At 44.5% G+C, this 27,468-nt stretch overlaps 1 protein-coding gene across 2 annotated transcripts; it reads right to left on the bottom strand.

Annotated features, from left to right (window-relative positions):
• Window positions 1-1,590: 1,590 nt before the first annotated feature.
• Window positions 1,591-26,755, bottom strand: extl3 (exostosin-like glycosyltransferase 3). 2 transcript variants are annotated; one of them, XM_076083879.1, is made up of 7 exons: window positions 26,535-26,755; window positions 21,009-21,084; window positions 8,152-10,769; window positions 7,333-7,460; window positions 6,229-6,373; window positions 5,990-6,118; window positions 1,591-4,546 (listed from the first exon to the last, which is right to left on the bottom strand). In XM_076083879.1, the coding sequence occupies exons 3-7, from the start codon at window positions 10,285-10,287 to the stop codon at window positions 4,337-4,339; spliced, it is 2,748 nt and encodes a 915-aa protein (XP_075939994.1). In that variant the 5' UTR covers window positions 10,288-10,769; window positions 21,009-21,084; window positions 26,535-26,755; the 3' UTR covers window positions 1,591-4,336. The 2 variants fall into 2 exon arrangements, with proteins under 2 accessions (XP_075939994.1, XP_075939993.1); XM_076083878.1 differs by lacking the exon at window positions 21,009-21,084.
• Window positions 26,756-27,468: the final 713 nt, after the last annotated feature.

Here is a 27,468-nt window from a genome sequence, read left to right as displayed (position 1 = left end):
GTCAAATGGTTTACCGGATTTGTGGGCGTCTCTTTGGGGTATGTGCTGCACAAAGACAGCTTTCTTTTCTTTTCTTGTTATTGCATAACCCGGTACACTATGCATCTGACGCCACTTTCAGCGAGAGGAATGAAATTCTGTCTCGTGCTCGCCGAGAGTCTCTTACAGAATTGGACACAGCTCCGCATGCCACCGGTATCAAAGAGCAGCTTCCTTTGCTTGTGTAATACAGATTGAGCCCGTTTCACCGTTCAGCCTTCTGACAACTCAGCCATGTTCATTCATGTAGAAACACGGTGCTTCCCGCTGAGGAGGAATATGCAGAAGCCAATTCCTCCTCCAATAAACCTGGCCGTCTCTCTGAGGACTGAGGCAGTGCCGATAACAGCGGTGCTAAGGCCGGGAATTGAGCTGGAGTGGCAAAAGGAAATTACTGCAAAAAAAGATGGATTTATTGAATAAAGGTTATAATAAATTAAAACGTTGTCCAGACGTGTGAGGACTCTGGTTTTCTGTTATCATCTGGAACAAAGCCAGTCTTTAACCGTCATCAGACAAATTAAAATGAGTCAGACAATCCCCCCAAAGACTTCTGAAGGCTACACAGCCACACCCCATGTCCCAGTGAAAAGTACGAATACCTCCCTCATCTCTCTGCTGGCTGAAGCTCGAGGGTGTGGGATGCATTCTTCTTCTCCTCGTCCCAGTGATGTCACATCTGAACCCCCTCCTCTGGGTTTGGGGCGCTGCAAACTACACCTCGCTCCGTCAGTCCTCCCGCAGGGCCTCATTTCTTCAAATTCAAATTGTATTCCTTGTAAAAAAAAAAAATAAAAAAAGTATACAAACCAGATGTCTGGCATTGCTGCCAGATAAACAATTGGCTTTTTCCGGTTGGTAAACGTTGGTAATCTAAGACTCACGAAGTCTGAACTACTTAAAAAAAAAAATCTTATACACCCACCATTAAACTGAGGCGGGATTGACGTTACAAAGCTGTACGCCATTGTCTGTTATGAATGTTGTCGTCACTACTACATTGCATTGTGGGATATTTATGCAGGAGTAGTGTCCAGTGTTTGCATACAGTAATATTTTAAAATAAATAGTATGCAATTTCCGTATTATTAAGGTTTCGCACCACCTAAAAATCTCACATGGACCTACTGTTTCAGCATTCTTAATAGTATGTTGGTATGGAATTAAGTGTGTCCCAATATATAGTATGTCACATACAATAAGCCAAAAATACCAGGGTGTGCCACTGTATCTGGTCACATTTTGCATGAGGCAAGCGATCATGGTGTTCTGGCTATGCTGACCCAATACGGATCGAATAAACATGTTTCTTAATAGGTTTGAGGTGCTGGTGGGCGATCTTATTTCCTTCAGACGGAGCCAGACTAAGTTAGCCGTTTCAATTCTTCATGCTAAGCTGCTAGCTGCAGCTTCATCTTCGCCTCACAGAAAGTGGTGTCGATCTTATCATCAAGCAAACCAGCGTTAACTCGACAAGAAAACAGAAACAATGGAACAAGGCAGGCATGTGTTGTGCAAAGACGGAGAAAAGAATGAGGCCATAAGTCAAACAAAGTTTTAACAATGTTGAGAGTTTTTATTTTCATTAATCTGGCCTTCAACAGTATGTTTGTATCATCAGTCAACATCAGTCTGGCACAGCGCGAGCAGCGTTGCAGTTGGCTGGAGCCTCGACCACAGTCGTGGATCAGACCCCAGGAGCACATAGTTTCACAGCTCCTAACACCTAGCAGGGCCACTGTGGCCTTGCAGGGGATTTGATCCTGCTCTGGGCCACGGAAAACCAGCTGTGCCACAGATCCTAGATTGGAGGCACCAAGGACTGGAGGAATGGGGGGCTTTGCCTTCCAACATACCAGCTGACCCCATTTACGCCCCAGGACAGGTTTAGTCAGCCAGGTAATTATGAGGTCCCCAGAGCTTCAGTAACAGTTTTCAGGTGTAACAAGGTTTTGGAAACAGGCCGGTTTTTTTTCCATCTCTGGTGCAGCAGAAGTGTCAATTTGGATTCGTTTGAGCTGTACGGCCATTTTACATCAGTGTAATTTGGAATTTGGCTCTTCATACATCCCGTTTAGCTAAAGAAGCCTAGTCAAATATTGTTATATTTCACTGGAGAGGCCCGAGAGCAGCAGCAGCAGCAGCAGCCACCTGGAGCAGGTAGACATTTGGCTTCAAAGACACTTTGCTGCTTGCCAACTGACTGTTGCAGGAGCTCAGTCAACGATATTCTGTTTCAGGTCGACCTTCCTATCAATCAGGTCATCTTGACGTCTATAAAACACATTGGTCTGCCTGAGCGCCGCTCTCAGGTCAGTTAAGTTCCTCCTCAAGCGTTCAGTGGCACAAGCGAGTTTTCCTTGGCGAAGAAATAAGCTCACGGCTCAGTCGGGTCGTAACCTCTTTGCGATAAGGAATAATAAACAACGTCTTGTCATTTTATTGAATGTGTCATTATCAGTTAAAAAAAAAAAAATCTTTTTTTAAATAATCTATTCAATAAATATACAGGAACCATGGACTTATGGGAGTTTCTGTGTCATAAAAGCATCCTCACAGTTAGAACCTTTTTGGAGGCGGGAGAACAATAAAAATACGAAACTTATCCAAATATCTCTTTTTAAAGGGAACTCTTTCAGTCAATCTTTTTGTTCAGATTACAGAAATGAAGTCCGGTCAAATAAAAGACTTTGGATGTACAACACATGATGGGGAAAGGCTCCAAAGGGTCGACTCCTAAAAAAGTACCATGCAGAGTGGATGAGGGTGTACCAGACTGCATCCTCACACTGTGCACCCTGCAGACTGTGCGCACCCTGCAGACTGTTATGTAAAGCAGCAGACATCGTACCTATTTGGCAAAGAAAACATTCATCAAGTAATGGTGAAAAAAAAAAAAGAAAGAAAGAAGTGAAACCAACACGGCGACACTGTAAAGTGACGTTTCTGTCTGAGCTGGGAAACAGGTCTATACAGGAGGGTGACATAACCATGGCGGGACAAAACTTATACTTCTGTCTCAAAGCCGGAACTGGCAAAATATTAAGACAATAGTTCAATAGTTTATGCTTATTTGGTCTCTGGTGGAGAGTTAGAGGAGAATATCTGATCTTAGTGAGCTTCAGCGGTTCCGATTTTGCCGTTAGTTCCTGTTTCACGGTCTGTACGTTAAACTTACTCGACAGATTTTAGAGAAGGCGAAGACAATCTCATCCAACTCTCTGCCTGAAAGCAAACATTTCCTAATATGTCAAGCTGTTACCTTTCAACTTTTTAAATCCATAATCCTAATAGTACATTTAATTTTCTTTATAATTACAACAGATTTTGGCAGCTGTGATTGTTGACTTTGTTGCACTTCAGTAAGGGGACATTGTAACCGTTGATTGGTTAATATTATCACATTGAAACATGACATAGCATCAAAAACAGACCTCGAAGAGGGCACACCCTGTAGGCAGAACAAAATGACAAGATGGTGGCTGGTTTTCATGACAAATTTGAGGCATTATGGTGACCGCTGAAGAGAATTGCTTCTTGAGAACGTAACACTACTAAACATGATTGGGCCGACTCTTCAGTTAAGGTCCTGTCTCGTTTTCGGACGTTCCGGAAAATGTTCGTTCGACAGAGATTTATACATTTAGACATTTAAAAAAAGAAAAAAAGAAAGAAAGATTGTTCAATAAAATACTTCTGACCATCAGTGCTTCTATTACGTCCACGTACAAGAAGTACAGTCTGTAACTGTAAAATGGAGAAAAAATAAAAAGCAGTGGCAACCATGTGCTGCTGCCACGTTTGCTCTACTTACTGAAACTGTCAACAAGTTGCTGGGCCGATCGCAGCCTGACACCAGTGTGTCGGTGATTGGGTAACCGATAGCTCCAGTCAGGTGGAGTTTATCGCGGGAGAGTTTCTGTACACTGTGTACAACCGTCCTCTTGTCCTCAGCAGGCCGTTGAGAGGTGCAAATGACATCTGTAGTGGTTGATGATCGAGCGTGATTGAAGAACATGAAAACGGAGGAGGGACATCCACTGGAAAGGCTTATTTTTGTTGGCAGTGGTTCCTTTCAGCTTCCACTCCTCAGATTTTCAGTCGAGTTGTGGATTAGACGACCAAGCCAACAGCTTTTAAAGGTTAACTTGTTTCTCACCCCAAACTTTCCTTCTGTGCGTTTATCCGGCAGTCCGTCCGTCCTCATCACTGCTCGCAGTGGGAGCTGCTGGTCTTATAAATACTTCCAGTCCTTCAACCTGCTTTTTGGCTCTTTGCTGGGCCACTCAGCCCGCTGCTAGATGAACTTGAAGCACTTGGTCTTGTCGTGGGGCAAGCGAGTCTTAAACAGCACAGAGTCCACGCGAAACTGCGTGTACAGCAGTGGCATGTAGCCGTACACCTTGACGAAGAAGTTGATGCACTTGTGGCGTTCGTGGAAATGCGAGTCGTCGTGCGACAGGGCCTGAGGGCAGCCGGGGCAGCGGAAAGTCCAGCGCGACGTTACCTAACATGGACAGAGAGAGAGAGAGAGAGAGAGAGAGAGAGAGAGAGAGAGACAGTCGGTCGGTTATTGGCATTATTAGTAACCTTTGCCAAACTCGTCATCAGAGATAGCGTTACGGTTGCCAAACACGTCGTCTAGTCCTCATCCTAAAAGGCTTTTTTTCTTGCGATGGTTAAAGCGAGAACATGCTGTGAAGAAGTCTGATCTTCTATTTTACTCGTACCAATAACTAGCTCTACACTACAATAAAACAACAATGCTGTTTCAGAATTCCCACTCTTTTCTAGAGATTATTTTCCAGGACATACTCGGTGATGATCTTGTTGGTATGACAGACACCCTACACTAATATTGTCCTCTCCGTGGAAGTGTGATATAAAAGATGTGCAGTCTATTCCATGATACAATCAACTCTGGCTGAACACCAAGCTCTCCAGCTACAGCTGATAAACTCTCCACTTGTCTTTTCAACGGGCAAAGTAGTCGACCATCGACTAGAAATGATCCGGTCTGCTTGTTATTGTGTTTGACCAAGTAGACGTCTCAAGGAGAAGTCTCTGCAATCTTGCGTTGCTTCCACATTGTCAACATCAGCTGAATATTCCGCGTTGACAGAGAAACGGATACAACTCCTCTCTCCGACTCTCACTCACGTTTCCAGCGGTGTCTTCCGGCAACAAGTGTCATGACACAATAATAAACAGAAAGGTAGGTGACAAAGAAACAGACTTTTAGAGAACGCACATTGACGGAGTGATCAAACTGCAGCGTTATCCCCTCGATACTGGACCGATTTCCAAAATGAGGGATTGTAGGGTCCAGGTTGGAGAATACTGAAGTTACCGTTTAAAACTACATGAATGCTGAAGAAAAAGACAAATATCCCTAAAAGCCGAGTTCGATTGTTGGTAATTCATCACCAGTGATGCATAAAATCAATGTATTTGCTGTTTTATTTGGGCTAAAAGGGAAATACAGTCCCTCTCTCCATTTAGGCCTCCGCATTCAAACTTGCCCCAAATTCATTATTCACAAGGCTTATTCCTAACAGCGGATTTCCGTCATGCAACACACTCCATCAAAGCAGTCCTTAATTCCCCTCTGAAACACCCGTGAATATTAACACGCCACTAAATCAAAAAGAACTTAAACTGAGGGCTGCAATAACATTTTTTGCTCCAACAGCTTCCATGGCTGGATTGCTATAATTATTTGTCTAGCCAATACGCTCAGCCGAACAAATGTCCTTCCGATAAAAATCCAGTGGACAAATCAGGCATAAAGCACCGATTCGATCTTGTGTTTTTGATTCATCATTTGTGTGGAATATTGGATACGTCAGTTTGAGTAATGGCAAGGCTAAGTGGGCAAAAACATAAACACACAGGGCCCTGAGGGGGGGAACAGGAAGTTTGCGGGTGCTGCGTGTGCTCCGTCACTGACCTTGATGGGTGGTTTGCGGGTGATGTGAGAGACCAGGAAGTTCATGGCGATGTCCTCGCAGTTTATGTAGTCGTCCACCATGTCCCTGATGGCCTGGGGCATCACGTAGGAGTACAGGTAGGCGTAGTACTACAAAACGAGTAGGGGTAACGAGTGAATGAGACGGACAAAAGATCAATTCAGGTGAATGCTGTTTGTCTTTTTTTGTTTTTGGAGTGGTGAGGAGTATAAGATCTGACCTTATGAAAGAAAGCAGCTCCTGTCAGGACCATGGAGAGCTCACAGGAGTAGTTGGAGTTGTACAGCCAGGACTGGTGGTTCACGTCCCATGCGTGGTACCTCCCGGGGAAACCCACGATGCGATCTCTGGCCTCGCGCCACACTCTGCGAGACACCGCGGAACACAAAGTCAGCAGAATTCCTCATTTCAAATCGAGTAATCAAGACGTGACTGGGCAGAATTTATCAGTCTTTTATTGGTATTTGTCCCTTTTTTCTTTAATGGTCATTAGTTTGGTTTCCAAGTGTCTGTCTGTTCACATCCAGCTGTTTAAACTTGTAATCTACTGTATACAAGCAATGTGACAACTATTTGCCTCTTGGGAGCAATTAAGTAACCATTCTGTTGTCTTCTACGAGTGTATTTAAAACCAAATGGTCTCTCTTGGCTCATATTTACACATAATGGAGCCCAGTAACTGCAGGAAACACTGTTTCAGTTAATTAGATCAGATACTTGGAGTTCCTTCAACAGACACAGACGACGCACGAAATCTCAAAAAGCAATCTAACATCTCAAATGTGAGACCACTGAAAAGTCTGAGAGTCAGCTGCTGCGTAATGCTTCCTCTTTGGGCGAGAGTGGAGGCGAGGAATTCTGGGAGAGTTTGAGATAATTGATGTCAAATGACCACACACACACACACACACACACACACACACACACACACACACACACACACACACACACACACACACACACACACACACACACACACACACACACACACACACACACACACACACACACACACACACACAGGAGAGGCTCAGCATGCTCTTTTAATTGGTTTAAACATGGCCTTCACATTCAGCTTATCTAGCTACAGCATGAGCAAATGAATCATGACTACAAGGAAACACGGTTCCCTTTTATTTTCTCTGGTTCAGTCTCAAGTGGTTGGTTCAGTTTCTCTGTCTAGTTGAGCACTTTCAGGAATGTGATGCTTCTGCATTTTTTTTTTTTTGACCTGTTTTGATGTCTCACGAGAGACGAAGCGTTCCCTTATATTTGACTGTATATGAATCCTTTGGGCCGCGTGCATTCGGTCACCATCACTGACCTGAACCCGAACATGATCTCATCGTGGCGGAGATGAGCGTCGTCGTCAATCGACAGGATGGCCTCGGTCTCCACGGCGTCCCAGGGCAGGAAGCGGTTGTTGAGGCTGTTCTTTTCTGTGCGGACGACCTGCGGGCGTAGAAGAGAACATTTCTGTCAGACATTTTCTGTGAGTAGTGATACTTTAATAAACTACAAGTGTAGTTGAGTACATTTCGATAAACGCTACACACAACAAGTTGTACTTCTACATGATCTACATAACACTAACAGATCTCTACTTTAAAATTGTTTGTGACTGCTCATGATTAAACTGAGACTTCAGTAAGACTGATCTTAGCACAGAGGTATTCTGAGGGTGTCATATAATCTAGGTTTACATGTGCCCTACAGAAACAGCTAATATGCTGTAGAAGCTCAGTGCCAGGTAACACCAAAGACTCTCCACGGGATCCATTTCTTCAGCTCCTCTTTCACAGCGCACCACATGTCCCTGTCACAAACTAATGGTGTGAATATGAACCACATGAATATTTGATTTTCCAGGGCTTAATTCAAAAAGCACAAATTGTATTATTCATGGCTGTCAGACTCCTTCACGTCTTTTTAGTAAAGCTGCTGGTAATTGGTGTGGACTCCTGCAGAGTTTCAAAGAGGCACCGATCCAAACAGCGGCATGTGATGTGTTTCAGGTTACTTTTTTTTTTTAGCACTTCAGAGAGACGAGATGTGACAGAGATGTATCCCTTATAAAATAAACAAACACCGTTGAGATGAATGTGTGTACATTTGTTGAACTCTTTCCTGACGGAGCACTCACCACAATCGGCAGGCCGATGTCTGGCCACAGCAGGTCGTCCGACGGAGGCTTGGGTGAGTTCCACACCACCACTACCTTGTTGAGGTACGGCAGGCCGTTCAGTCTCTCCAGAGAGTTCATCAGCACCTCCTCCCTCTCGTACGTCAGCATCACCACGGTGAATTGTTCTCGGGGCACATTTCCTCCGAGAGCTGCCTGAAACTCCTTCCCCGAGCCTCCCGTACCTCCACCGATGGGCCTAAAACCAGTACCTGAGCCGAGGAATTTGGCTTCGGAGGGCAGCACGGGGTCCAGAGGAGTGTGAGGGAACAGATGGAAAGGCCCCGGGGCCCGGTTCCACGTTCTGTAAGTCTCTGCCGCCGTGTATGTGAAGTTGCGGAGGAAGCGCGGAGAGGCGTAGGGGGGCTCTGTCTCGACAGGACCCAAATCCAGATCTCCATTGTCGGCCAGGTTGGCGTCGGTTCCTGCCATCTTCCCCGCTTTGTGGGGGATCTCGTGGGCGGGCTCTTCTTTGATGGGCGCAGCAGGAACCTGGATGCTGGTTCGGATGCTGGCCAGGAGGGTGTTAAGAACATTCTCCGTGGTGGAGAAGTAGGTCTCCCACAGAAAGCGGCCCTGACGCCTCATCGCCAACATGTCGTTGTCTGATAGGCTGCGGAGCAGGAAGTGCAGCTCTGTGACGCGAGGCTTGGGGACTATAATGGCTGCTTCACTCCAGCGGATAAACTGGTGGTATGGTAGTCTGGAGTGGTCCCCCAGCACGACTGGAATGGTCCCTACCTCAAGGGCCTCGAAGAGCCTCATCCCGCAGCCCGCTGAGGCCACCAGCTGTCCGTCCCCTGGAGCAATAACCAAGCCAAAAGTGGAAGCCTTGAGGACCTCCAGCCTGTCCTCCCTCTCTCCACAAAGAGCCCACTCGGTCGGCAAACACGGCTGTGGGTTCTTGCAGGTGAACTCCACCAGCACCTGATCCAGGTGGCTGTCCTGCACCGCCTTTAAGGTGCCGATGATGCGATCGTCGTAGTCGGCCGGTGGGTCTCCTTCCATTTCCTCCTCGAAAGACTGAGGCGGCGCCTCCTGTAAGCTGCTCCTCAGTGACTCCACCCTCTCCCCCTGGAAGGTGAAGAGGTACTTCCTCTTTACGGGAACTTGAGGGGGCACTTCCAAAAAATTTGGCTCCGAGAGGGCGTGAACCAGCGGGGAGACGACCAAGTCAAAGCCCTCGCGGTACTGCTGCTCCAGGAAGGTGGACTGAGCGACCGCCGCCCGGCCTGTGCTCACATTGTACAGGAAGTTCTGCGTCATGGACTTTCTAGAGAAATGCACCAGTACATGATTGTGTCCATCGGACCTCCAGTGAGGGAGAGCTTTTAGTTGCTTCTCCAGCTCTGAAGGAGACGGCGGCGGGGCGGAGGACTCTTGCAGCTCTCCTACCAGCACCAAATACAGACAAGCAACGCTGGGGTTATCGGTTATATAAATGTTGGTCTTAACCGATGCTGCAAACGCCTGCTTCACCAGCGGGTCGAGATAATCCGCCCATGGATAGGAGCCTGTGTCGTAGACGTACACGGGAAACCCAGAAGTAAGAGGGCAGCGCGCATAGTCGAAGCAGGAGCGCAGGCGGCAGGAACGGGCCGACTTGGGCGGCGGCAGTCCCGGGTCCTCCTTGTCTGGCAGCAGCCTGACCGGTAGCGATAACTTGGGCTGGTTCTGGGCCATCAGTTCTTTATAGGAATGCTCCGTCTGGCTGATAACGTTCTTCAGCTGCAGCAGATCCTGCTTGGCGCTGTCGATGCTCCGCTTGCAGGCCTCGATGCGCAGGTTGAGCCGGGCGATCTCCCCGTTGAGCTCCTGCCTCTTGGCCTCCAGCTGCAGCAGCTCCTCGCTGACGGACTCGCGAATCCGGCACAGGTCCTGCACGTGTTTGGCCTCGCACAGTTCGCCGCCGGGCCGCGGCCCGAAGATGCGCTTGTCGGGACCCCCGGCTTCGTCGATGGTGGTGAGGTAGTAGTGGGCGATGAGCGGGAAGAAAACCAGGATGAAGAAGAGCATGAAACTGAGCCAGGTGAGACGCACGCGCCGCAGCACCCACGGCTGGCCGCCGGCACCCCCCCCACCGCCGTTACGCTGCATTGTTGACTCTCTCAGTCTGCTCCTCGCCCAGCCAAGGAACCGTTGCAATGGGGATCAGCAGCAGCCATGATACGACCTTGTCAGCAAGGTACTGGGATGGATACTAAATCATCAAAGCTGGGCTGTGGCTCCGTCCTTGCGTGAAAGTCATCCGAGGCTGTTTACCTCCTGTTAAGAGTCCTCTGGGTATCGGCTAGAGGTTCAGCCTCACCTGTATTCTAATATGTACTCTGATGCGTTACTGCCCACACAAACCAATGCCATTTCTGTTGCGAAGGTTCCAATTCTTCCAAATCTATGTCAGCAAACAGTCCCGCGTCTCGAGAGGGGTTCCCCTCGATGGTTGATGAAGGGAGGGCATGGCTGCTCACAGCGCAGTGAGATAGCCGGTTGGCACAGTTGCTTCTATTTGGGTTGTGCTCATTTTTCTGGCCCCTTGTCAGGAATCCCTCTGGAGGTGGGGCTTCTGAAATCTAGGAAACCTAGGAGAGAATAACAGGAAGAAAAAAACAATTAGCGACAATGATTACATTATTATCTGTACATCAAAGTGACTGCTAATTAACTATAAGAAAGAAAGAGCTGGATTTAACAGGTGGAACCCACAAAGCAGTCTTACTCATATTTTGAATGCATCTCTCAAACCTTCAAGCTACTTTCAGTAAAGCAAACCTGTGATACGGCCTAGATGTTGGAACCATCTTCCGAAATGCGACACGGCCCTAAGGTGAGGTCCACAGTAGCGTTTATTCATAGTCAGGCTTTCCATAGTCAGCCACCGTACATGTTTCTTTGTAAAACAAGCTCTGCAGCTCATCCACTGCATTATGTGCACGATTGCTTAGTCTAGGAAAAATCCTCAGTGTGCTGCAGAATACCAGAGGGTGAATCTTTTTCTTTCAATTTCTTGTCTTTCCAAGTCACGGAGAAAGAGAAGAAAAACAAGGGAGAGCCATCACTAGTGAGCTACACACAGCAGGCGAGCCAACACCACCATCACCTCCAGCAAATCTCATTAATAGGCTTCTGCATCCCAACCTCATCACTGACTCAAATTACTGAGCATCCCCAATAACGGTCCATCTTACAAAGTGATGTGGCTCAGGCTTTTACAAAAGAAACCACCCACAACTTCTGATGCAGACTACTTCACCGCTGCCAGTTTCATTACAAAGTTTTCAAGATGCTCCAAAAGGCCAACGGAGGTGAGCTTTCAGGATATCATGGCTTAGGTCCCCTTAAACAGGCGTGAACGTCACCGAAAGAGTCTCACGTCGGGAGCATGATTAAAATTTCCGCACAGATCGTTCCTTTCCACGAGCAGCAGGGAGCCTGCATTCTGAGCTCTACAGCTTTATCAGAGCCCGGAGGATGTTCGACAGGCCAAATGCCAAACAACCGTTATCAAACACCGCGCTATCCCCACAACGCCGAGCGTGAGCCTTGATGCAGCAGCGCCGTTCAGTGACACGGTCGCAGAGGCGAAAAAGGGACGCAGGTGGCGTTTACCTTTTTGCAGACATAACAACAGCTCCTCTTGATAAGGATTTTATTCCCACGACTGGTGGATTCAAACCTCTGCGGTTGTAACGTTTTCTTTACTGCCGGGTTAGATCAAAACGTAGACAGATGCCATCTTTAAAACAAACTTAGGGGGGGGGGGGGGGGGAGCCATCTCTCATTCTGTCTCAGTCAAGTAATAATTTCTCCACGCTGCCTCCAGGGGACGGGCACTTCTGATGTTTAGAGATTACTTTCTCTCCCCCGACTCCTGAAAAACAGCATCTTGCAACACAGCTGGCATGTGTGTGTGTGTGTGTGTGTACGCCTGTCAAGCAGAGGAATGTGGAAAGGTACTGGCCAATCACATGGCAGGCACGTGATTTCCTCTTGCCTAAAATGACCGCCATCCTGCTGCTACTTGTCTCCTTGTAGCTGCATGTCTGAATGCACCGTAAACCTTCCATACTATCCAGCTACATGATGTTAAACCTGACGAATACAACGCAATGTCTTTTTATGACTTGAAAGATTTTCAAATCACACCTCTGCCTACAGAGTTTATTTTTCGCAGTAGGATTGAAACCAAATATTTTTTTCATCATCCATTAATTTCCTGATTATTTTCTCAATTAAGAGATTCGCTAGTTTGACGGTTAATAAAAACATTAATCCACCAGACCCCCCAAGGTCTTCACCTTCTTTATTTTGTTCAAACAATAATACAAAACTCAAAGTTATTTGACTATTTAATTTGCAACGATATAAAACATTTGAGAAGCTGAGATCTGATAATGTTCTGCTTGACAACAATGACAGAAACGAACAGTCGAATATCAAATTCTTTCTCAGTTTTTATGGTGAATCCTTCAGTCTTAAAAATATGAAAAATGCTCATCGCTATTTCCAAGAGCACAAAGTCCCGTCTTCAAATGTCCAAAACCCAAAGATCTTCAATTTACCATGATGTAAAACAAAAAAAGCAGCAAATCCTCACATGCGAGAGGCTTTTTCCTTTGATAAATGACTTTAACGATGAATCTATTACAGCTGATGAATTGTTGATTGATTTCCTCGCTATCGACCAATCATTTCAGCCCGAGTGTATACGTTTGATTTGAAGGTCGCAGATTCAGCGCCACACGAGAACAACTGAAACATATTGCCCTCTGAATCTTCCATCATCTTACAGTTGTGGTTCCAGCAGCACTAAGCATGAATACTTCTGGATAGATCTGCATTTAAAAACACGACCACACCATTAACAAGCTACTGACTAGAGGTCGGCTTTGCCAGAAACAGAGTAACCCCGGTTAACATCAGATAAGATGCTCTGGCCCTAAACAGTACCTACAGGCCAGAGGGTTTTTAGTGAAGTCAGACAGGAACATGTACAGTCACAGCTCACAGGACACGCGACCCTCTGAACGCTGACCCTCGTCCTGCTGCTTCGTGATGTGCCCGAGGTGCAGAGTGACCGAGTGGCGGCTATCGCAACAGTCTGATTAATTGCTGCATGACTGCCAGTGTCACAGGAGTAATGGCAGGCAGATGTTGGCAAACGCTGTTGCTGGGCCTAATCCGGAGCCAACAACATGCTGGTTTATAAAGTTCTGGGAAACGGAGCAACACACACACACACACGCGCACACACAGATAGAAACTAAATCTCAATCTCTTCGGTTGTATCTTTCTAATCTGCAGAATGTCTCCTCTCCGCTGCAGCCGGCTTAATCGGACTGCTGTCGGCATGGAAAACACACAGGAAAGCATTGATCGCTCTGGATTTACTTTGTGAGGGATCAATGATAATGCCGCCATTACCTACCGCTGAGCTGCGAGGCACTTCGGTGTTAAGCACCTAAAGGGCTGTCGTTGAAGCCATTTCCACTTGAAGGCTTTGGGCATACATGGCGTGCAAGAGAGAGAGAGAGAGAGAGAGAGCTATAAAATATATCTGAACTCAAAGAGAGATACCGATACGCTCGTCCTTGCCGTTAACCTTTCACAACACAGTCTGCATTAACAATATTAAAATGAAGCCACGGGGAAAAACAGATGTTCCAATGCCACATTTTCTTCAGTGTAGTACCAATCGGATACCAGTGCATCAAAAACAAAAAACTGCTTAACCCGATCCAGCATTTTCGGCTGTGTCGGCGGCATTTCTGATATCATAAATGAGGCGCTTCACCCGGCTTCATCTTAATTAAAGGTGCTGGACGTATCAAAAAGCTCAAACTGGTACCACAGCAACTCTAGTATGGCTGCAGGGAACAATTAACACATATTATATTATTCTTGGCAAATATTTTTGCCAAATTGAATTACATCCTTACATACGATGACTAATCTCTGTTTATCACACTGTAATTGTTCCATTACTCACACTGAAAATGAATGCAAATATGATGTACGATCCATCCCCCCTTTTCACACGGCTAAATCCTGCAACACGTTCAAATCAAGTGATCTGTAGGAGAAGCTAAAGCACAGCCGCACCACTGATGACCCAGATAAAATAAAAAAAACTTTTACTCCACATGGTGAGCAGCACTGAGCAAGCAATGACTTAGTCAGCAAATTACCGGTGAGGCCTATCAATAACGCGGACTGTACTAGTGCAGCGGCCTGTTAATTTGATTTAGGAGGTATGGAAACCGACGAGTTGCATTTAACGCGGGTTTTAGTGTCAATAAAGATCAAGTTCTTCAGTCAGAGAGCGTGCGAGAATGTTATGTTTGCAGGCACTCAGAGATGCATCGTGTTGGGATTAATTCCAAGAAGATTTGGGCAGAATATCTTCATCCGAAGTCAGAAGAACAACGTGTCGCAGGTGCCGAGCTCAGAGCCCCGAATGAAGCAGTGAGACGCTACGTTCCAGTTCCCAGACATTTGAGGGCGAGCGCTTGTATAAATGTTTGAACAGTCTCTCTGCACACCGGCTTTTCTGAGGCAGTCTTGAAATTCCTCGCTGAAGAAACGAGGAGAACAGAAATGACATCCAACTATAAAACGGGCTTTTACTTTTACAACAATCAACGCAATTCCAGGGGTCGCATCTCGTGTGGGGAAGACGGGGAAAGGCTGCAGCAGCTTGTGAATATTAAAGTTTCTGACATATCTTGCCACAAAACAGAGTGATGGCGTTTGGTGGTTTTTTTCCGCGTGTCTGTGAGGCATCTGACTGAGCTTTTGACAGATAGTAAGACGAAGTGAGGGATTTAAAAAGGCTGACGGAAAGATCACACAGCTTGTATTTTTAATAAGGCCCCGGCTACCAAGGCTCAAAGATGGAAGGTACTGCAAGGAATGAAATATTAAGAAGATGGATCTTTTGAATTTTCTTTTAACGTCTCAAGAAGAAATATCTTCTTCTAATGAGAAGACTGGCTCTAAGAGTGATTTTCCACACCGAATGCTCTCTTCCACTGCTTAACGTACGACTCGCTGCTTAATCAATCAGACAAATTTATAATAAACAAAGACAAACTGTCATAAAGCAATGTGTAATTTGTCAGACGGCCTCCTTCATAATCAATTAGTCTGTTTGGGCGTCCTACGTGCAAACACTGAATCTTTTTCTTATAGTTTTTTTTAGAGTCTAAAGCTTTGAGAGCCTGTACTTTAGGCACAACGGTGCTTTTAGCTGAATGCTCACATCCTCATGCTAACCTGCTAACAATGACAATGCCAACATCTTATTTAAGTACTGGACAAACTGATATTTTGACCTGATGGTGTACTTTGTAGCTTTAAATATCCTGTTTTTACTCTTCGAGATTTCAAAAAAAAAGTGCAACATTTTGAGCCCAAATTGGCTCTTCATCGAGTCTTTGGGAAGCAGAAATCCCCACAAAATGTTTGGACATTTGGATATTCCAATGAAAAACAAGTACTTGAACCTTTGTGATGCCACTAGAGCTCAGCAGGACTCATCCTCTGGGGACCATGAATGTATGAACAATATATTATGGCAATTTACTGAATAGTTGTTGAGATATTTCAGCCTGGACCGAAGTGGTGGACTGACCGAATGACAGCGATTGCCATCGATCCAGAACAATGCTGCCAACGTTCTCTCATTCCATTCATGGATCTGAGACACAACACGGCTGAGCCCATATGTGCCACGAGGACCAGTACATCCGAACCACATGGTCTAAAAGAACGCTGCCAAAGACAAAAGGTCTCTCTGTGCCGCGTTACACACGTGAACACCCGACTGCTCCTCTAAAGTCAGCCACTCATCACTTCCACAGCCGCTGTAGGACGGTTAAATATACTGCAGGGACCACTTATCGTAAATGCAGAGAAATCAATAAGAAAAATAACAGTGTTTCTTCTTTCTCCATAAATAAATGTTCCGCACATATATTATATTACAATAGGTGTTGAGGGCAGTGAGAGTGTTCATCACTTGTTATTTTTTAACCTTTTCTAGTGGATTTAGCTGGTCAAGGTTGTGAATCAGCATTCATAGTCATAAATTGTCTCACTAATGACTCCATTCTGTCACTAACAATCAAGCTGTTCTAGTGTTGTTTTCCATCTATTTTAATTGAATAACTTTGGGTCTTCAACTGTTGTTTGGACAAAACAAGAAATAGGACGTCTTCACCTTGTGCTTCAGGCCCAGACGTTTGCTTTTACATATTCATTAGTAGCAGCCCTACGCTCTACTCCAAGTAGAACAGAGACACCAGTAGTAAAAAAATTATTAAAAAAAACGAAGCATGTGAATGTTTTAAATCCACAATATACAGCGCTGTAGCTGACTGCAGCAGTGAGCACACAGGCCTCTGGAGGTGATGCTGCTGCTGCACTCCGGAAACTCATCACGGCTGCTGGGACTCCAGGCTATCGTGATGCATTTCTCCCCTTAAAGGGCTTCTGGCTCATCGCGCTTCGCAGACAACCCTTCAAATAATTAATTGTGATTTCATGGAGAGGATCGAGGTAGGGCGCTCCCCATGGAAGTGATGGGGGGGAGGGGGGGGGTGGAAGCAGCTGCAGGGGGAAGCACAGTCATAGGGTTTGTGTGAGTGGAGCAGCTGTTTCAGCCACGGATCACAGCTTATCTGCAGACGGCTGACTGAGCCATCTCAAGGACGTTTTATTATTTTATTTCACTAGTAACAGAAGTGCCTGTAGGGCTGTGGAGTCGTTCTCAAAGAGTTAATGGAAAGTCAGGAAATGTGGGTCTTTTTTTTAGATCCAAGAATCTAAGAGAGAAAAACATGTGATAGTTGGTGCTGAAACAATTAGTTGGTTCACAGAATGCAAATAAATCAACAACCATTATGATGATTTACTTATTTATTTCTTCTGTCACTTATATTGAGAACAGGTGAAGCGAGGGAGCCAGATGTTTGCAGAGATTGGGATTGCACATTTATAACAATTCCCTTGCATTTTAGAGTTCATAGGGTCCGCAGATGGATATTCCAGTGTTGAGAAACCTGAACACGATGGCTGATACTCGGATTGAAACACACCACCACCAGGTTTATGATCGATGTCTGCAATGGCAACCCCATTATGACCTTTTATCGACATTCCACCAAGAGGAGGCCCTGGTATTGTGCATGCCGGCTCACTGACTAGCTTGTTGGGACACTTGATGGAACTGAGCCATCGTTAATGTTACCAGTTTCACCTGTGTGCATGCTTCATCATTCCTTCTTCTTTTTATTACGTTTCAGATTTGGCCTTATGTGCTTTCTTGAGAACTGAATACTTTGCCATACAGGCCAAATTAAAGAGATTTAGTTCATTACAGTTTAAATAACGCCATTAAACTGTAACCTGTATCAGCACTGAAAACTTTCCAGTGATGCTGGAGGGTGCTGCTTCCTGCTGCTCCTCTAATGATCCAATAAGGCTGAAGAGAGGACAGCGAGGTTATGATCATGGGGAGTATTTGGTACGGTGATGACGCGGCACGCGGGCAATTTAAGTCGCCCTCCGCGTGGACCACTTCCTGCTCGTTGCAAAAATATGAGCGTGTTCACCTTTATCTCTCAGAGAAGACAAAGACACACACGGAGGCAGACAGGGAACGTACCCTTCACTGGAAACAAACACGTGTATTTATAACTTTTCTGAATACCATTTTGCAGGGCAGAGACAAAGAGAGGTAGAGAGAGAGAGAGAGAGAGAAAGGTAGCCAGAGAGAGAGAGAGAATGAGTTCATAATGACAGATGGGCCTGGGTGCCTCCCAACCTCCAAAGCTCCTGCAATATGACAAAGATTACACAGGAGAGCAATTCAACAAAAAAAGAAAAGGTGCCCATGTCCTTGCAGGGGGGTTGGGGGGGGGGGGGGGGGGGGGGGCATGTTCGACTTTTAAAAGGCAGTCCAAGGTAAAACATATATTAAAAAAAAAAATGTACCCGGATAATTCTTCGGGCAACTTTATCACAACTGTTGACCAATCTGTCAGCATCTTCAGAGACGAGGCTCTGTGTTCGTAAGAGCTGGGAGGGTGAAAACAAACTAAATGTATCGCAGTGGCGAGGCGAGGAGAGAGAGGAGAGACTCACTGCGTTGGTGAAAAGCTGAGAGTGTGACGGCCAATTAGAGTCAGAGCAGACGTACAGACACACAGGACTCCCTCAGTTTTCAGCACACAACAGCTCGCACTTTGCTAATGAGCTCCAACTGCTGAAAACAAATAAATGGGATACATTTATAATTCTTGCTTGCTTTGTCCTTTGCCAGAAACTCACACAGTAGGCCAATATTGAATTATGTGTCCTTTGGTTTCCCAAAACTGGTTCGTTAGCGTTGTTACTTTGCTCCTCCCTATAAACAAAGAACAGGGTTAGCTTGAAGCTCTTTCATTTAATTATGGCTTTACCTCTTTTTTTTTAAAGTCAAATAAAACGTTGGACTGAATCTATTTTAACCAAAGTGCAGTAAAAATGTGTCTATTTTAATGTTTAAAAAAAACAATTACATTTGCCCCAGGATGGCAGTCTGCTCGTCCACAGAAGAGGGAAATAAAGACGTGAATGTGTTTAAGTTACAGACTGAAGCTGCAGATGTAGATGAGTTCAGTGAGCGGACTCCAGGCAACATTCACCACTAATTCTTCCTAACGCGGTGTGAAAGGCAGCGTTTGACGAGCATTTCTTGGCGTCTCCAATTCCTGCACAGTCTGGTCGTGCATGTATCTTTTTAAATTGTATTTACATATGAGCTGGAGTGCTAATGAGGTCATTTAATGGAACTATGAGCTCACATTGAGCATGCCTTACGAGTTAAATGTCTTTTTAAAGTGTCTCTGTTGAGGGTATTTCCTACAGTTTCTATAATGTCTTCTACATGTGTAAAGGGAACCGCAGTGGCACTAAAGCTTAGACTGATTGAGGAGGATTACTTTGGAATATTTGATATTGATTTAGTTTTACATTACTACTACTCTTATCAACATTCAGGGATGAATGATCTTTTGGGACATGAAAATGCTCCAGCACCATTTTAAAGGATACACAGCTTAAGTTCAAATGTTTCAGTTGGTTCCCTAAAGGTATTAAAACTGTGGCCTGACTAAACTCACGGCTGCATAATTAATCTAAGATTAATTGCAATCATGATTTTTGGCTTCCCACAATGAACATGATTAACTGTGACATTGACGTTTAAACTACGTGCTCCAGTCATGGAAAACTCAGCTGCATAGCAAATCAAGCGCTTCCTAAACTAACAGCCGGCCATCAGTAGCTCAACATCAAAGTGAAAGCAGTGCTCTGTTTATTTAAATCTAAAAGTGCAATAACGACATATTGAATAATCATGATGAATAATAATGATCTCAAAAAAAAAAAGATCATCTTGATTATCAACTATAAACTGGTCTTGTTTCTCTGCAGAACAGAAAAACCTTTGAAATAACACTGAAATCTGCCAATATTCACTGAACAGCTTCAATATTCTCATATATTTGAAGTTAGATGAACCAAAGTTCAAACAAGCTTCTCCTCCATGTCCTGTTAGAAATATCCTGTCTTATATCTTGTGTTATCTTGTGTAAAATGTCTTATGTGCTCAAATGCCTGCAACTGGTATTTGACCCATTCATTACCAAAAATCTAATTACAGGCTGCCACATGGTACTCATTTAGCCATTCGCGTCTCCATAATTACTTTAGGCTGAGATGAAAAGGGACATAAGAGTCTGAGACTACAAACAGGCCTGTCATACACTGGCAGAAACACATAAAGCGTCACCCAAAAACAGAAACGAAAACCAGATTTAGGATGAACATGGCTGTGTTTATTAGTATTGCGTGCGGCTACTCTACAATGCTTAATCTGGAGCAAAGTGAATCCAGCAGGTCACAACTACAAGAACCTCCACGGCTCAAAGTTACAACAGTTTGTAGACAAGGAGCAGAATGAGGGCAGGAAGAAACATGAAGAGTCCTTTTGTATTCAAGAGTGGAAGCTGATTGAATACATCAAGTTCACTGCAGCGGAGAGTCAGAAGAAACCTCTTTCTCTCACTCGGTGAAGCAACATCGAAGGTAAATTCAAATAAAAGGCACACTGTCCACCACATCCTGTCTTTCTATGTAGAAGTAGGATACACAAACTGTTTAGAAGAGCACACGGAGGATGGAAAATCAAAGACGCAACTGAACCTCCTCATCTTCATGTTCTTTATTTCCTGAAGCCAACCCAATGAGCATTAGCTCTGTGGTTAAGATCCAGTATAAAACTGGCACTAAATTCTCGGGGGGAGATTTAGAGGAAAGCATTGTCACTACTTCAATGCGTTTTATACACATTTGAGAACCAGTTGATGGGTAAAATAACCAGCAATGAATGTCTGAGAGGTCAAGGTGCACCACAATGATGTGAAAATCCAATAGGAATCCAATACTGCCGCAAAGCAGTCCTGCCGTGGCCCAACACAAGCAGAGATGTTAGTGGTTTGGATACCACGGTATAAATGATGTGGCAAAATCTCTCACTAGGGATGTCGTTGAACAATCGATTAGCAGTTAATTGCGTTAACAATTTAACCGATTCAAGATGTGTTAACTGATAATGTAGACGAGGCGTGAAGACGAGGGACGTGAGGTGCGACTGTCAGAAAATGAAGTGTAGATTTGCTGTGGCGTGCAGTTGCACCACAAGGTGGAGCTTCTTACTCTGTAATGATTGAGTTAATTGTGTTGTGACCCCCGAAAGGTTCACAAATCAAACGCACCTCCATGCCCTCCGCAGAAGAAATGAGTCGCAGCGTGCCTCGCCCTGCTCACTGAGGGTCCTCCCGTTGATGAACTCTGTGGCACACAGTTGAGAAAATTCCACAGAGTTGTTGTTTTGGTGGCTGCACAGTTTAGCTATCCGAGGCTAACGCTGAACTAGCATCTTGAACAGAAGCAGCTGCTCGTTTAACGCAGGCTGAGAGCTGAGTGTGAGATAGCAGGACTGTAATATTACACACAACAACAAAAGTGATCAACTGTGTAAGCGACACACCCCTGCTGGGTATGAATGCATTTTAGCCGTGGCAGTAAATGGACACACAAAGCGACGTCATCGTTGGAACATCTGTACAGAAGCTAGGCTAACGTTAGCTACAGTAAAACCAGTCAGACTGAAGGGGTTGGGGTAACCTGGTTCACATTTATTTGATAACATTACAGCTATTTACTGTTGAAGGCTACAGCAATTTTGATTAAATGTTAATTAATTGTTAAATACGTCCAACACATACCCAGTACATTCATGAACCGGTTTAATGTGAGTGTGAGCACATTGGGGAGACTGGGGACAAACAAAACAAACGTTAACCTCGGGATCACTATGTGGTGGCGAACAACCGTCTACATATGAGAGAGGCCAACAGCTGCGGTCACCTGTTATTATCTACACTCAACATCTTGAATGTCTCACAGATAAAAGTCTGCCACATAAAACGAACATGTAAAAATAACATCTCAGGGCCCTGGCATTGAGCGTTTACATGGCTTACAGGCACACGTGAATGGAAGAGAGACATTGTTAGTGTTATGACATACACCTGTGTTTTTCCTGCTCTAATTAGTCCAAAGGTCGACTGTGAAAAAAGCCTTTTCCGAACAGACCCCCCCCCCCCCAGTTTGTCCTCAAGTACACCTGCTGGTTTGCAGGCAGCAACGCTCCCTCACTTATTTTTCTGTGTGGTATTACATCTAGAAATGTCAAAAAATAAGTTATTGAGCCGTTTCTCCTCCGTCTGCCCTCAAAAACTTGTGAACAGCCGAGCGCTCTCAGCAGCCTGCAAATGGAAGAACGGCTCCAAATATTTGCCTTGACGACTCACTCTAAATCTGGAGGTCTCTGCCAATTCCCTCTCCCAGCATTAACAACCGCTCTGTTACGGCCCCGCAATATCAGCCATTTGGTTTAATCCAACACGGCTAGTTTGTAATCCACGATAATCAAAAAAATAGCCTACGTCTGAGTAACACTGAGAAGTAAGTTAAGTCCATCGAGGACTGTCCTCATTCGGTAATAAGGCCGATTTAAACATTTCACTTTGATGCTGCTTGCATAAATATCTGAAAAGTCACGGGCAATTATTTTGTAGAAACTGTTTTGAAAGGATGAACTATTCGAGTTTAAAAAAAGAAAAGAAGTGACACAGCTGACACGTGACAACTGAATAACTTACAGTACATTGACATCATGAGCGAGGCATATGGAGAAGTACACGCTCTAGATATTTTTGGCAGATTGCACTTAATAGTATAGTTTCTGCCATTAATGGCTGCAACTAGAAGTTTATTTATTAACTAGTTTTTATCATCTTATTAATCTCTGATTAGTTTCACAATTAATCGTTCTAATATTTAGCCTATGAAATGTCCATCAGAGGTGAAACGTCTTAAAAAAAGTTTTTTATTATTCAATTATATAACAATATATTAAAACAATATAACACAGGTAGAAGCAGCTAATCCTCCGTTTTTCCTTAAAAGATGACAAACGATTATTAAAAAGCTCATCGACGATCACCAAAATAGTTGGTGATCGGTGTTTTTTATCCATCAACAAATTGTTTTGGCTCCACTATCATAAGTTTTATTGACACATTGCGCTTATAAAACCCTTCCTCCTTCAACCTGGCTTCCCCCTGCACACACTTTACAGAGAACACCGCTAAATTAACACACAAACGCTGAAATCCTGCCCTCCTAACAAATAAATCCTCGTGTTATCTCTCCATAGCAGCGGCAGCAGCCTCGCTCGCCGTGTCCTTCTGAGAGCTCTTCCTCTCCCCCTCCTGCGCATGCTGGCGTCGACTCAGCCCGACAACAGCTGCCAGAACCCCGCGAGCCTCGTCCTCCAGACACTGATGGATTGTGGGAGGGGAGCCAGGGTGATTAGCCCCCCCTGACACCAGAGAATTATTTGCTATGTACCACCCCAAAACAGATTGCACCTGAGTGTCAGCGCAGGGCATTCGCACTACTGTCAGTCGTGTTGCTAGCGGCCATTCGCCCGTACAAATTCACTGGGCTTGAAATCAACGTGTCAACAACAAGTGGCAAGTGTGTGTGTGTGTGTGTGTGTTTGATTTGTTTAAAAGAAAGTACTGACAATCTAAATATCCACTTTCGCCCTGCAGCCAAGTTTATTTTTAACCGTTTCCTTCACATGAGGCACTTACCTTCAACTTGACAGTGACATGCACTGACTAAGGCCCACTGGAGGGAGGCAAATGGTGCTTCTATTTGAGGAAATATATCGCTGCTTGGAAAATGAATTAGCTGAGAAATCCTACTGCTCGACTAGCAGTCATGGCAGACAGAGCTGCTGTTTGCTTACTGTGCCAAACGTAAAACCAGTCCTGCCATCTCTCTTCTTCCCAGCGTTTCTCTGCTCCGACTGCCACATCTGTTCCAGTCAGTACTTTCATTCACGCCATTCAGTTCTCTCCTGCGTATCGCAATAACTAAAATACAAACACAACATCTTGCCGTCATTCAATAAGTGTACAGAGCGATCTGTCCGAGGTTAATGTAGCCTAACTCCCCCTGGCTCTCAAAGCAGATGTTCATTAGAGAAGAGGAGCTTCGGGAACACTCGGCTGTTCGAGTGGAGTTTAACCTCGCCACTCTGTCAGGCGAGAGCGGGACAGTTTGACAGAACGCAAGTCGAGAGTCGGGCGGCTCGAGTCGATGATTCATCCAGACCCTCGTTACAAGGACGTGGCAATCAATGGCTGAGTCTCAAAGTTCAACAGCACAGACAAATTCTTCTCACTCTGGACCGTGAAACTTTTATCGGAATAAAATCACAAATCAGGGCTGCAATAAAGAAGCATACTTGATCCCTGGCACCCCTGCTGTTCCTGCTTTGACAATTCTAAATGTCTTCCATGTCCATTAACAGTAGAAGGATTCATTGATGAATCTTAGGCCACGCCCACACCTTTTGTGGACTGTTATCAGATGAGGCCTTATATCTCACTGTCTCAGGTGTAACTACTGACATTAATAATGGATGCACTTCATTTACACCTGCACTAACTGACTGTACTGACTGTAGTGACTGTAAGAGAGCTGTGACAGTGAATCAAAGCAGTAAAGTTCAGGGCGGAGAGCTCAACAATGATGTGAAACTTGATTTTAAGGCCAAGAAAGCGCCTTTCGAATTACTATCTAGCAGCTCAATGGGATTTATTTTTTGTAGTTCCAACTATTAACATCCGTCGCTGGCCAACATATTCTACATTGTTCAAACAGTACAAATGTTACTGGAATGGAATCTATATGAAGCATCAGGCAGACGTCCAATTATTAAATGAGGTCAGCACATCTACAAGCATCTTGACCACAACGGAAAAACAATGCCCCTCTGAGAAAAAGATCAATACCCTCGTCCTCAATGGGACTCATAAAGTCACATTAATGCATGCTGTGGTCCAACCTAACATAACAGGGGGGGGGGGGGGGGTTCAAATCATACATTTGTCAAAATATTAACAAGGTGATAATTATAAAAACACATATGACGGCTTTTGGATAGAGCTACATTAACTGAGTTTGTGTTAAATCTATCTTTAAAAAAATAAAAGCCTTTTGCTTAGTTCACCGTTTACAAACTGTATTACATACTTCTGCTGTTTATATCTCAGTGCAGGAAAAGAATGCCTCCAACTACAAACACCCATCTGAAACCAAACCAACGCTAGCATCTGCTGCGATACGTTCACAAACCGTAGCACTGACTTTACGACAAAAACTACAATCCACACCACTGTCTGGGGAAACACAGACACTGATCTAATCGTGCACGACAAATACAGCTGACAAGATAACAAAACTAATTATGAATGTTAGAACGGGAGTGAGGAAAGAACATGCGATCCAGACAGTGATTAATCTGACTCGACATCTTTGACATCAGATGAATATTTTGTGTTACTTAGTTTTCTCTACATCATCAGATTCAGGACACCCCATATGTTCATGCTCAGCGACTTTATGTTCCCACCAAGTTTCAGGCTTTGAGATAATAAATAACATACAATGAAATTGACTCGTATATTCAGCGCATTATCTGTTATGTATTGTGTGATTTGACAAACTGGGGTGCATTTCCCAAAACTACAAGAGGCTGGCTCACGCCATTCATCTCTTATTCTCTGGATTGCTGTGACGCAGCCGTGCAATAAATCAAACCTTCAGGTAGGCTGTAATGGTCCAATTTTGGGTGTTTCTGATATTTAGTCAACTCTCATTTATATAGGGACAAAAAGGACAAAATACAACTCATTCTTTTTACATTTTAAACTATATTATATGGAATCAATACAGTATGAATGAGCAAGCAGTAATACCGGATGATCTCCTCTTTGCCGAGTAGATCAAATACATTATTACAGTTATTGCTACCTTGCTCAATGGCAAAAGGTACAACATGACTGACAGAGCAGCATTTCGAACGTGTTCTCCACATTGTCAGAGACCCTAACCTTTGTCCCACCACAGCAAACACAACATCCATTTCCAAATTCCTAGCCCTATAATGGAGTAGTCATTAATAACCGCAGTATTAACAGTGTTCGTGTATCACCATGTGTCACAGAAAACAATCGTCGGTGTATAAAAAACAAAAAAAAAGCATGTTGACTCAACAAGATGCTCATCGTGGTTTTCTTAATTGGCGAGCATCATCATGCCAGTATTTATGCTTGGCAATAATCAAGTCGACATTTAATTGTCCGTTTTTATGAATGGAGTTAGGCGTGACATTTTACTCGTTATAAAAGAGCGGCACGTCACGGGGGCTGTGGAGGGGCCCACATTAAAGAACATGTTTAGACTCCCAACATGTGTGGCAGTCACATGCAGACTACAAATAACGTCGGTTTGTGTCATGCAAGTTAACATCGCTTTGGTTGACGTGTGCCTCAGCCCGTGTTCAAAGCAAAACAGACTCACGACTTGCAGCGGCTCCGGGAGAACGACACAACTGCACGAAAGTCTTGATACAAACTACCAACCTTTTATATTCACACCTGTTAGAATACCCCGCATTTAAAACACAATGAGGACAGTGGACACCACGACTATTGTGTTGGTTATGGTCCGGCGGGGGGTTGCAGGGGGAAAGACACAAGGGGCCATATGTCTCATCTGGCCAATTAGCTAGCCTGCTAGCCAGCACACGAACATCACAAAATGCATTTGCTCTCAACTACACTGGCAGACCAGCGTTAGCTTCGGTCGCTACTCACCCCAGCAGAAGAGTCGAGGATGTCCTAAAAAACTGAGTCACAGCCGCGTGGCACGTTTGTCAAACCGTCAAAAACCCTGCTGTGCTGAATCTAAACGACTACAGTCACCGGACAAGCCTGCGGTGTTGCTGCGTTTTTCGGTTCGCACCGCTCACAGCACCATTAAAAGCTGCATTGTTGGAGCGACGGCTGCACAAACAGCGCCGACAGCGCGCCGCAAGGAATTGTGGGAAACGGTGTTTCATAAACGTGTCGCTGGATTACATGAATTATTGGGGGAAATGCTCCACCAAGTGGTCAACGTGAAAAACAAATACATTTATTTATCATTATGAGGTGTGTGGGAAATTGTATCAGCAGAGCTTGCTGAAACTCAGAAATATCATATTGAAGAAATTCACTTTAACTTAACTTAAGACATGTAGTATGAAACTAATGTATATAAAAATATCACTGACCAAGCTAGATACAGGATCTGCTAATATGTGCTCATGTCCAAATGTAAGAGTACAGAAACAAAAAGCTTCTGTTTGTTAATATTAAGCAAAACATAACTTAGTTATTATCTGTTAGAAATGTGTTATTAGTCCACAACTCGAGCTTGATAGACCATCTTCATCTTGCAATGTCTTAAGGACAAATAAGGACAAATACTCGACTATATTTACTGATGTCCAAATGTATTTTTTTGTGCTTTGTTTGCTTATTGCAAATTATTATTATTATCATTGTTTCTTCTTTTCAATTCAGTCATGTACGCCCTACTCTGTCCTTGAGTTCTTATTCTCTGGCTGCTCACTTGTGTGTGTGTGTGTGTGTGTGTGTGTGTGTGTATTGGATGAACTACTTTCAAAAACTTAATAAACACAATATTTCTGATGACAGAACGTCCAAAAAGCTCCTTTCAGTCCCGAGTGAGCTGTAACTTGTCGTG

Source organism: Anarhichas minor, unplaced genomic scaffold (genome assembly GCF_050575085.1).
Source record: "Anarhichas minor isolate MPS153535 unplaced genomic scaffold, ASM5057508v1 ptg000136l, whole genome shotgun sequence".
NCBI lineage: Eukaryota > Metazoa > Chordata > Actinopteri > Perciformes > Anarhichadidae > Anarhichas > Anarhichas minor.
The sequence above is the reverse complement of the archived record's forward strand: the minus strand, read 5'-3'. Positions and strand labels throughout refer to the sequence as shown.

What these genes read in the sequence shown, in the direction of transcription:
- extl3 (XM_076083879.1), bottom strand. Translation starts at nt 10,287, where the DNA reads ATGCAGCGTAACGGCGGTGGGGGGGGTGCCGGCGGCCAGCCGTGGGTG. An exon ending in GAGATCATGTTCGGGTTCAG is followed by an intron (nt 6,374 to 7,332) that starts GTCAGTGATGGT and finishes GGTGTCTCGCAG; the next exon opens with AGTGTGGCGCGAGGCCAGAG. An exon ending in CCCGCAAACCACCCATCAAG is followed by an intron (nt 4,547 to 5,989) that starts GTCAGTGACGGA and finishes TGTCCATGTTAG; the next exon opens with GTAACGTCGCGCTGGACTTT.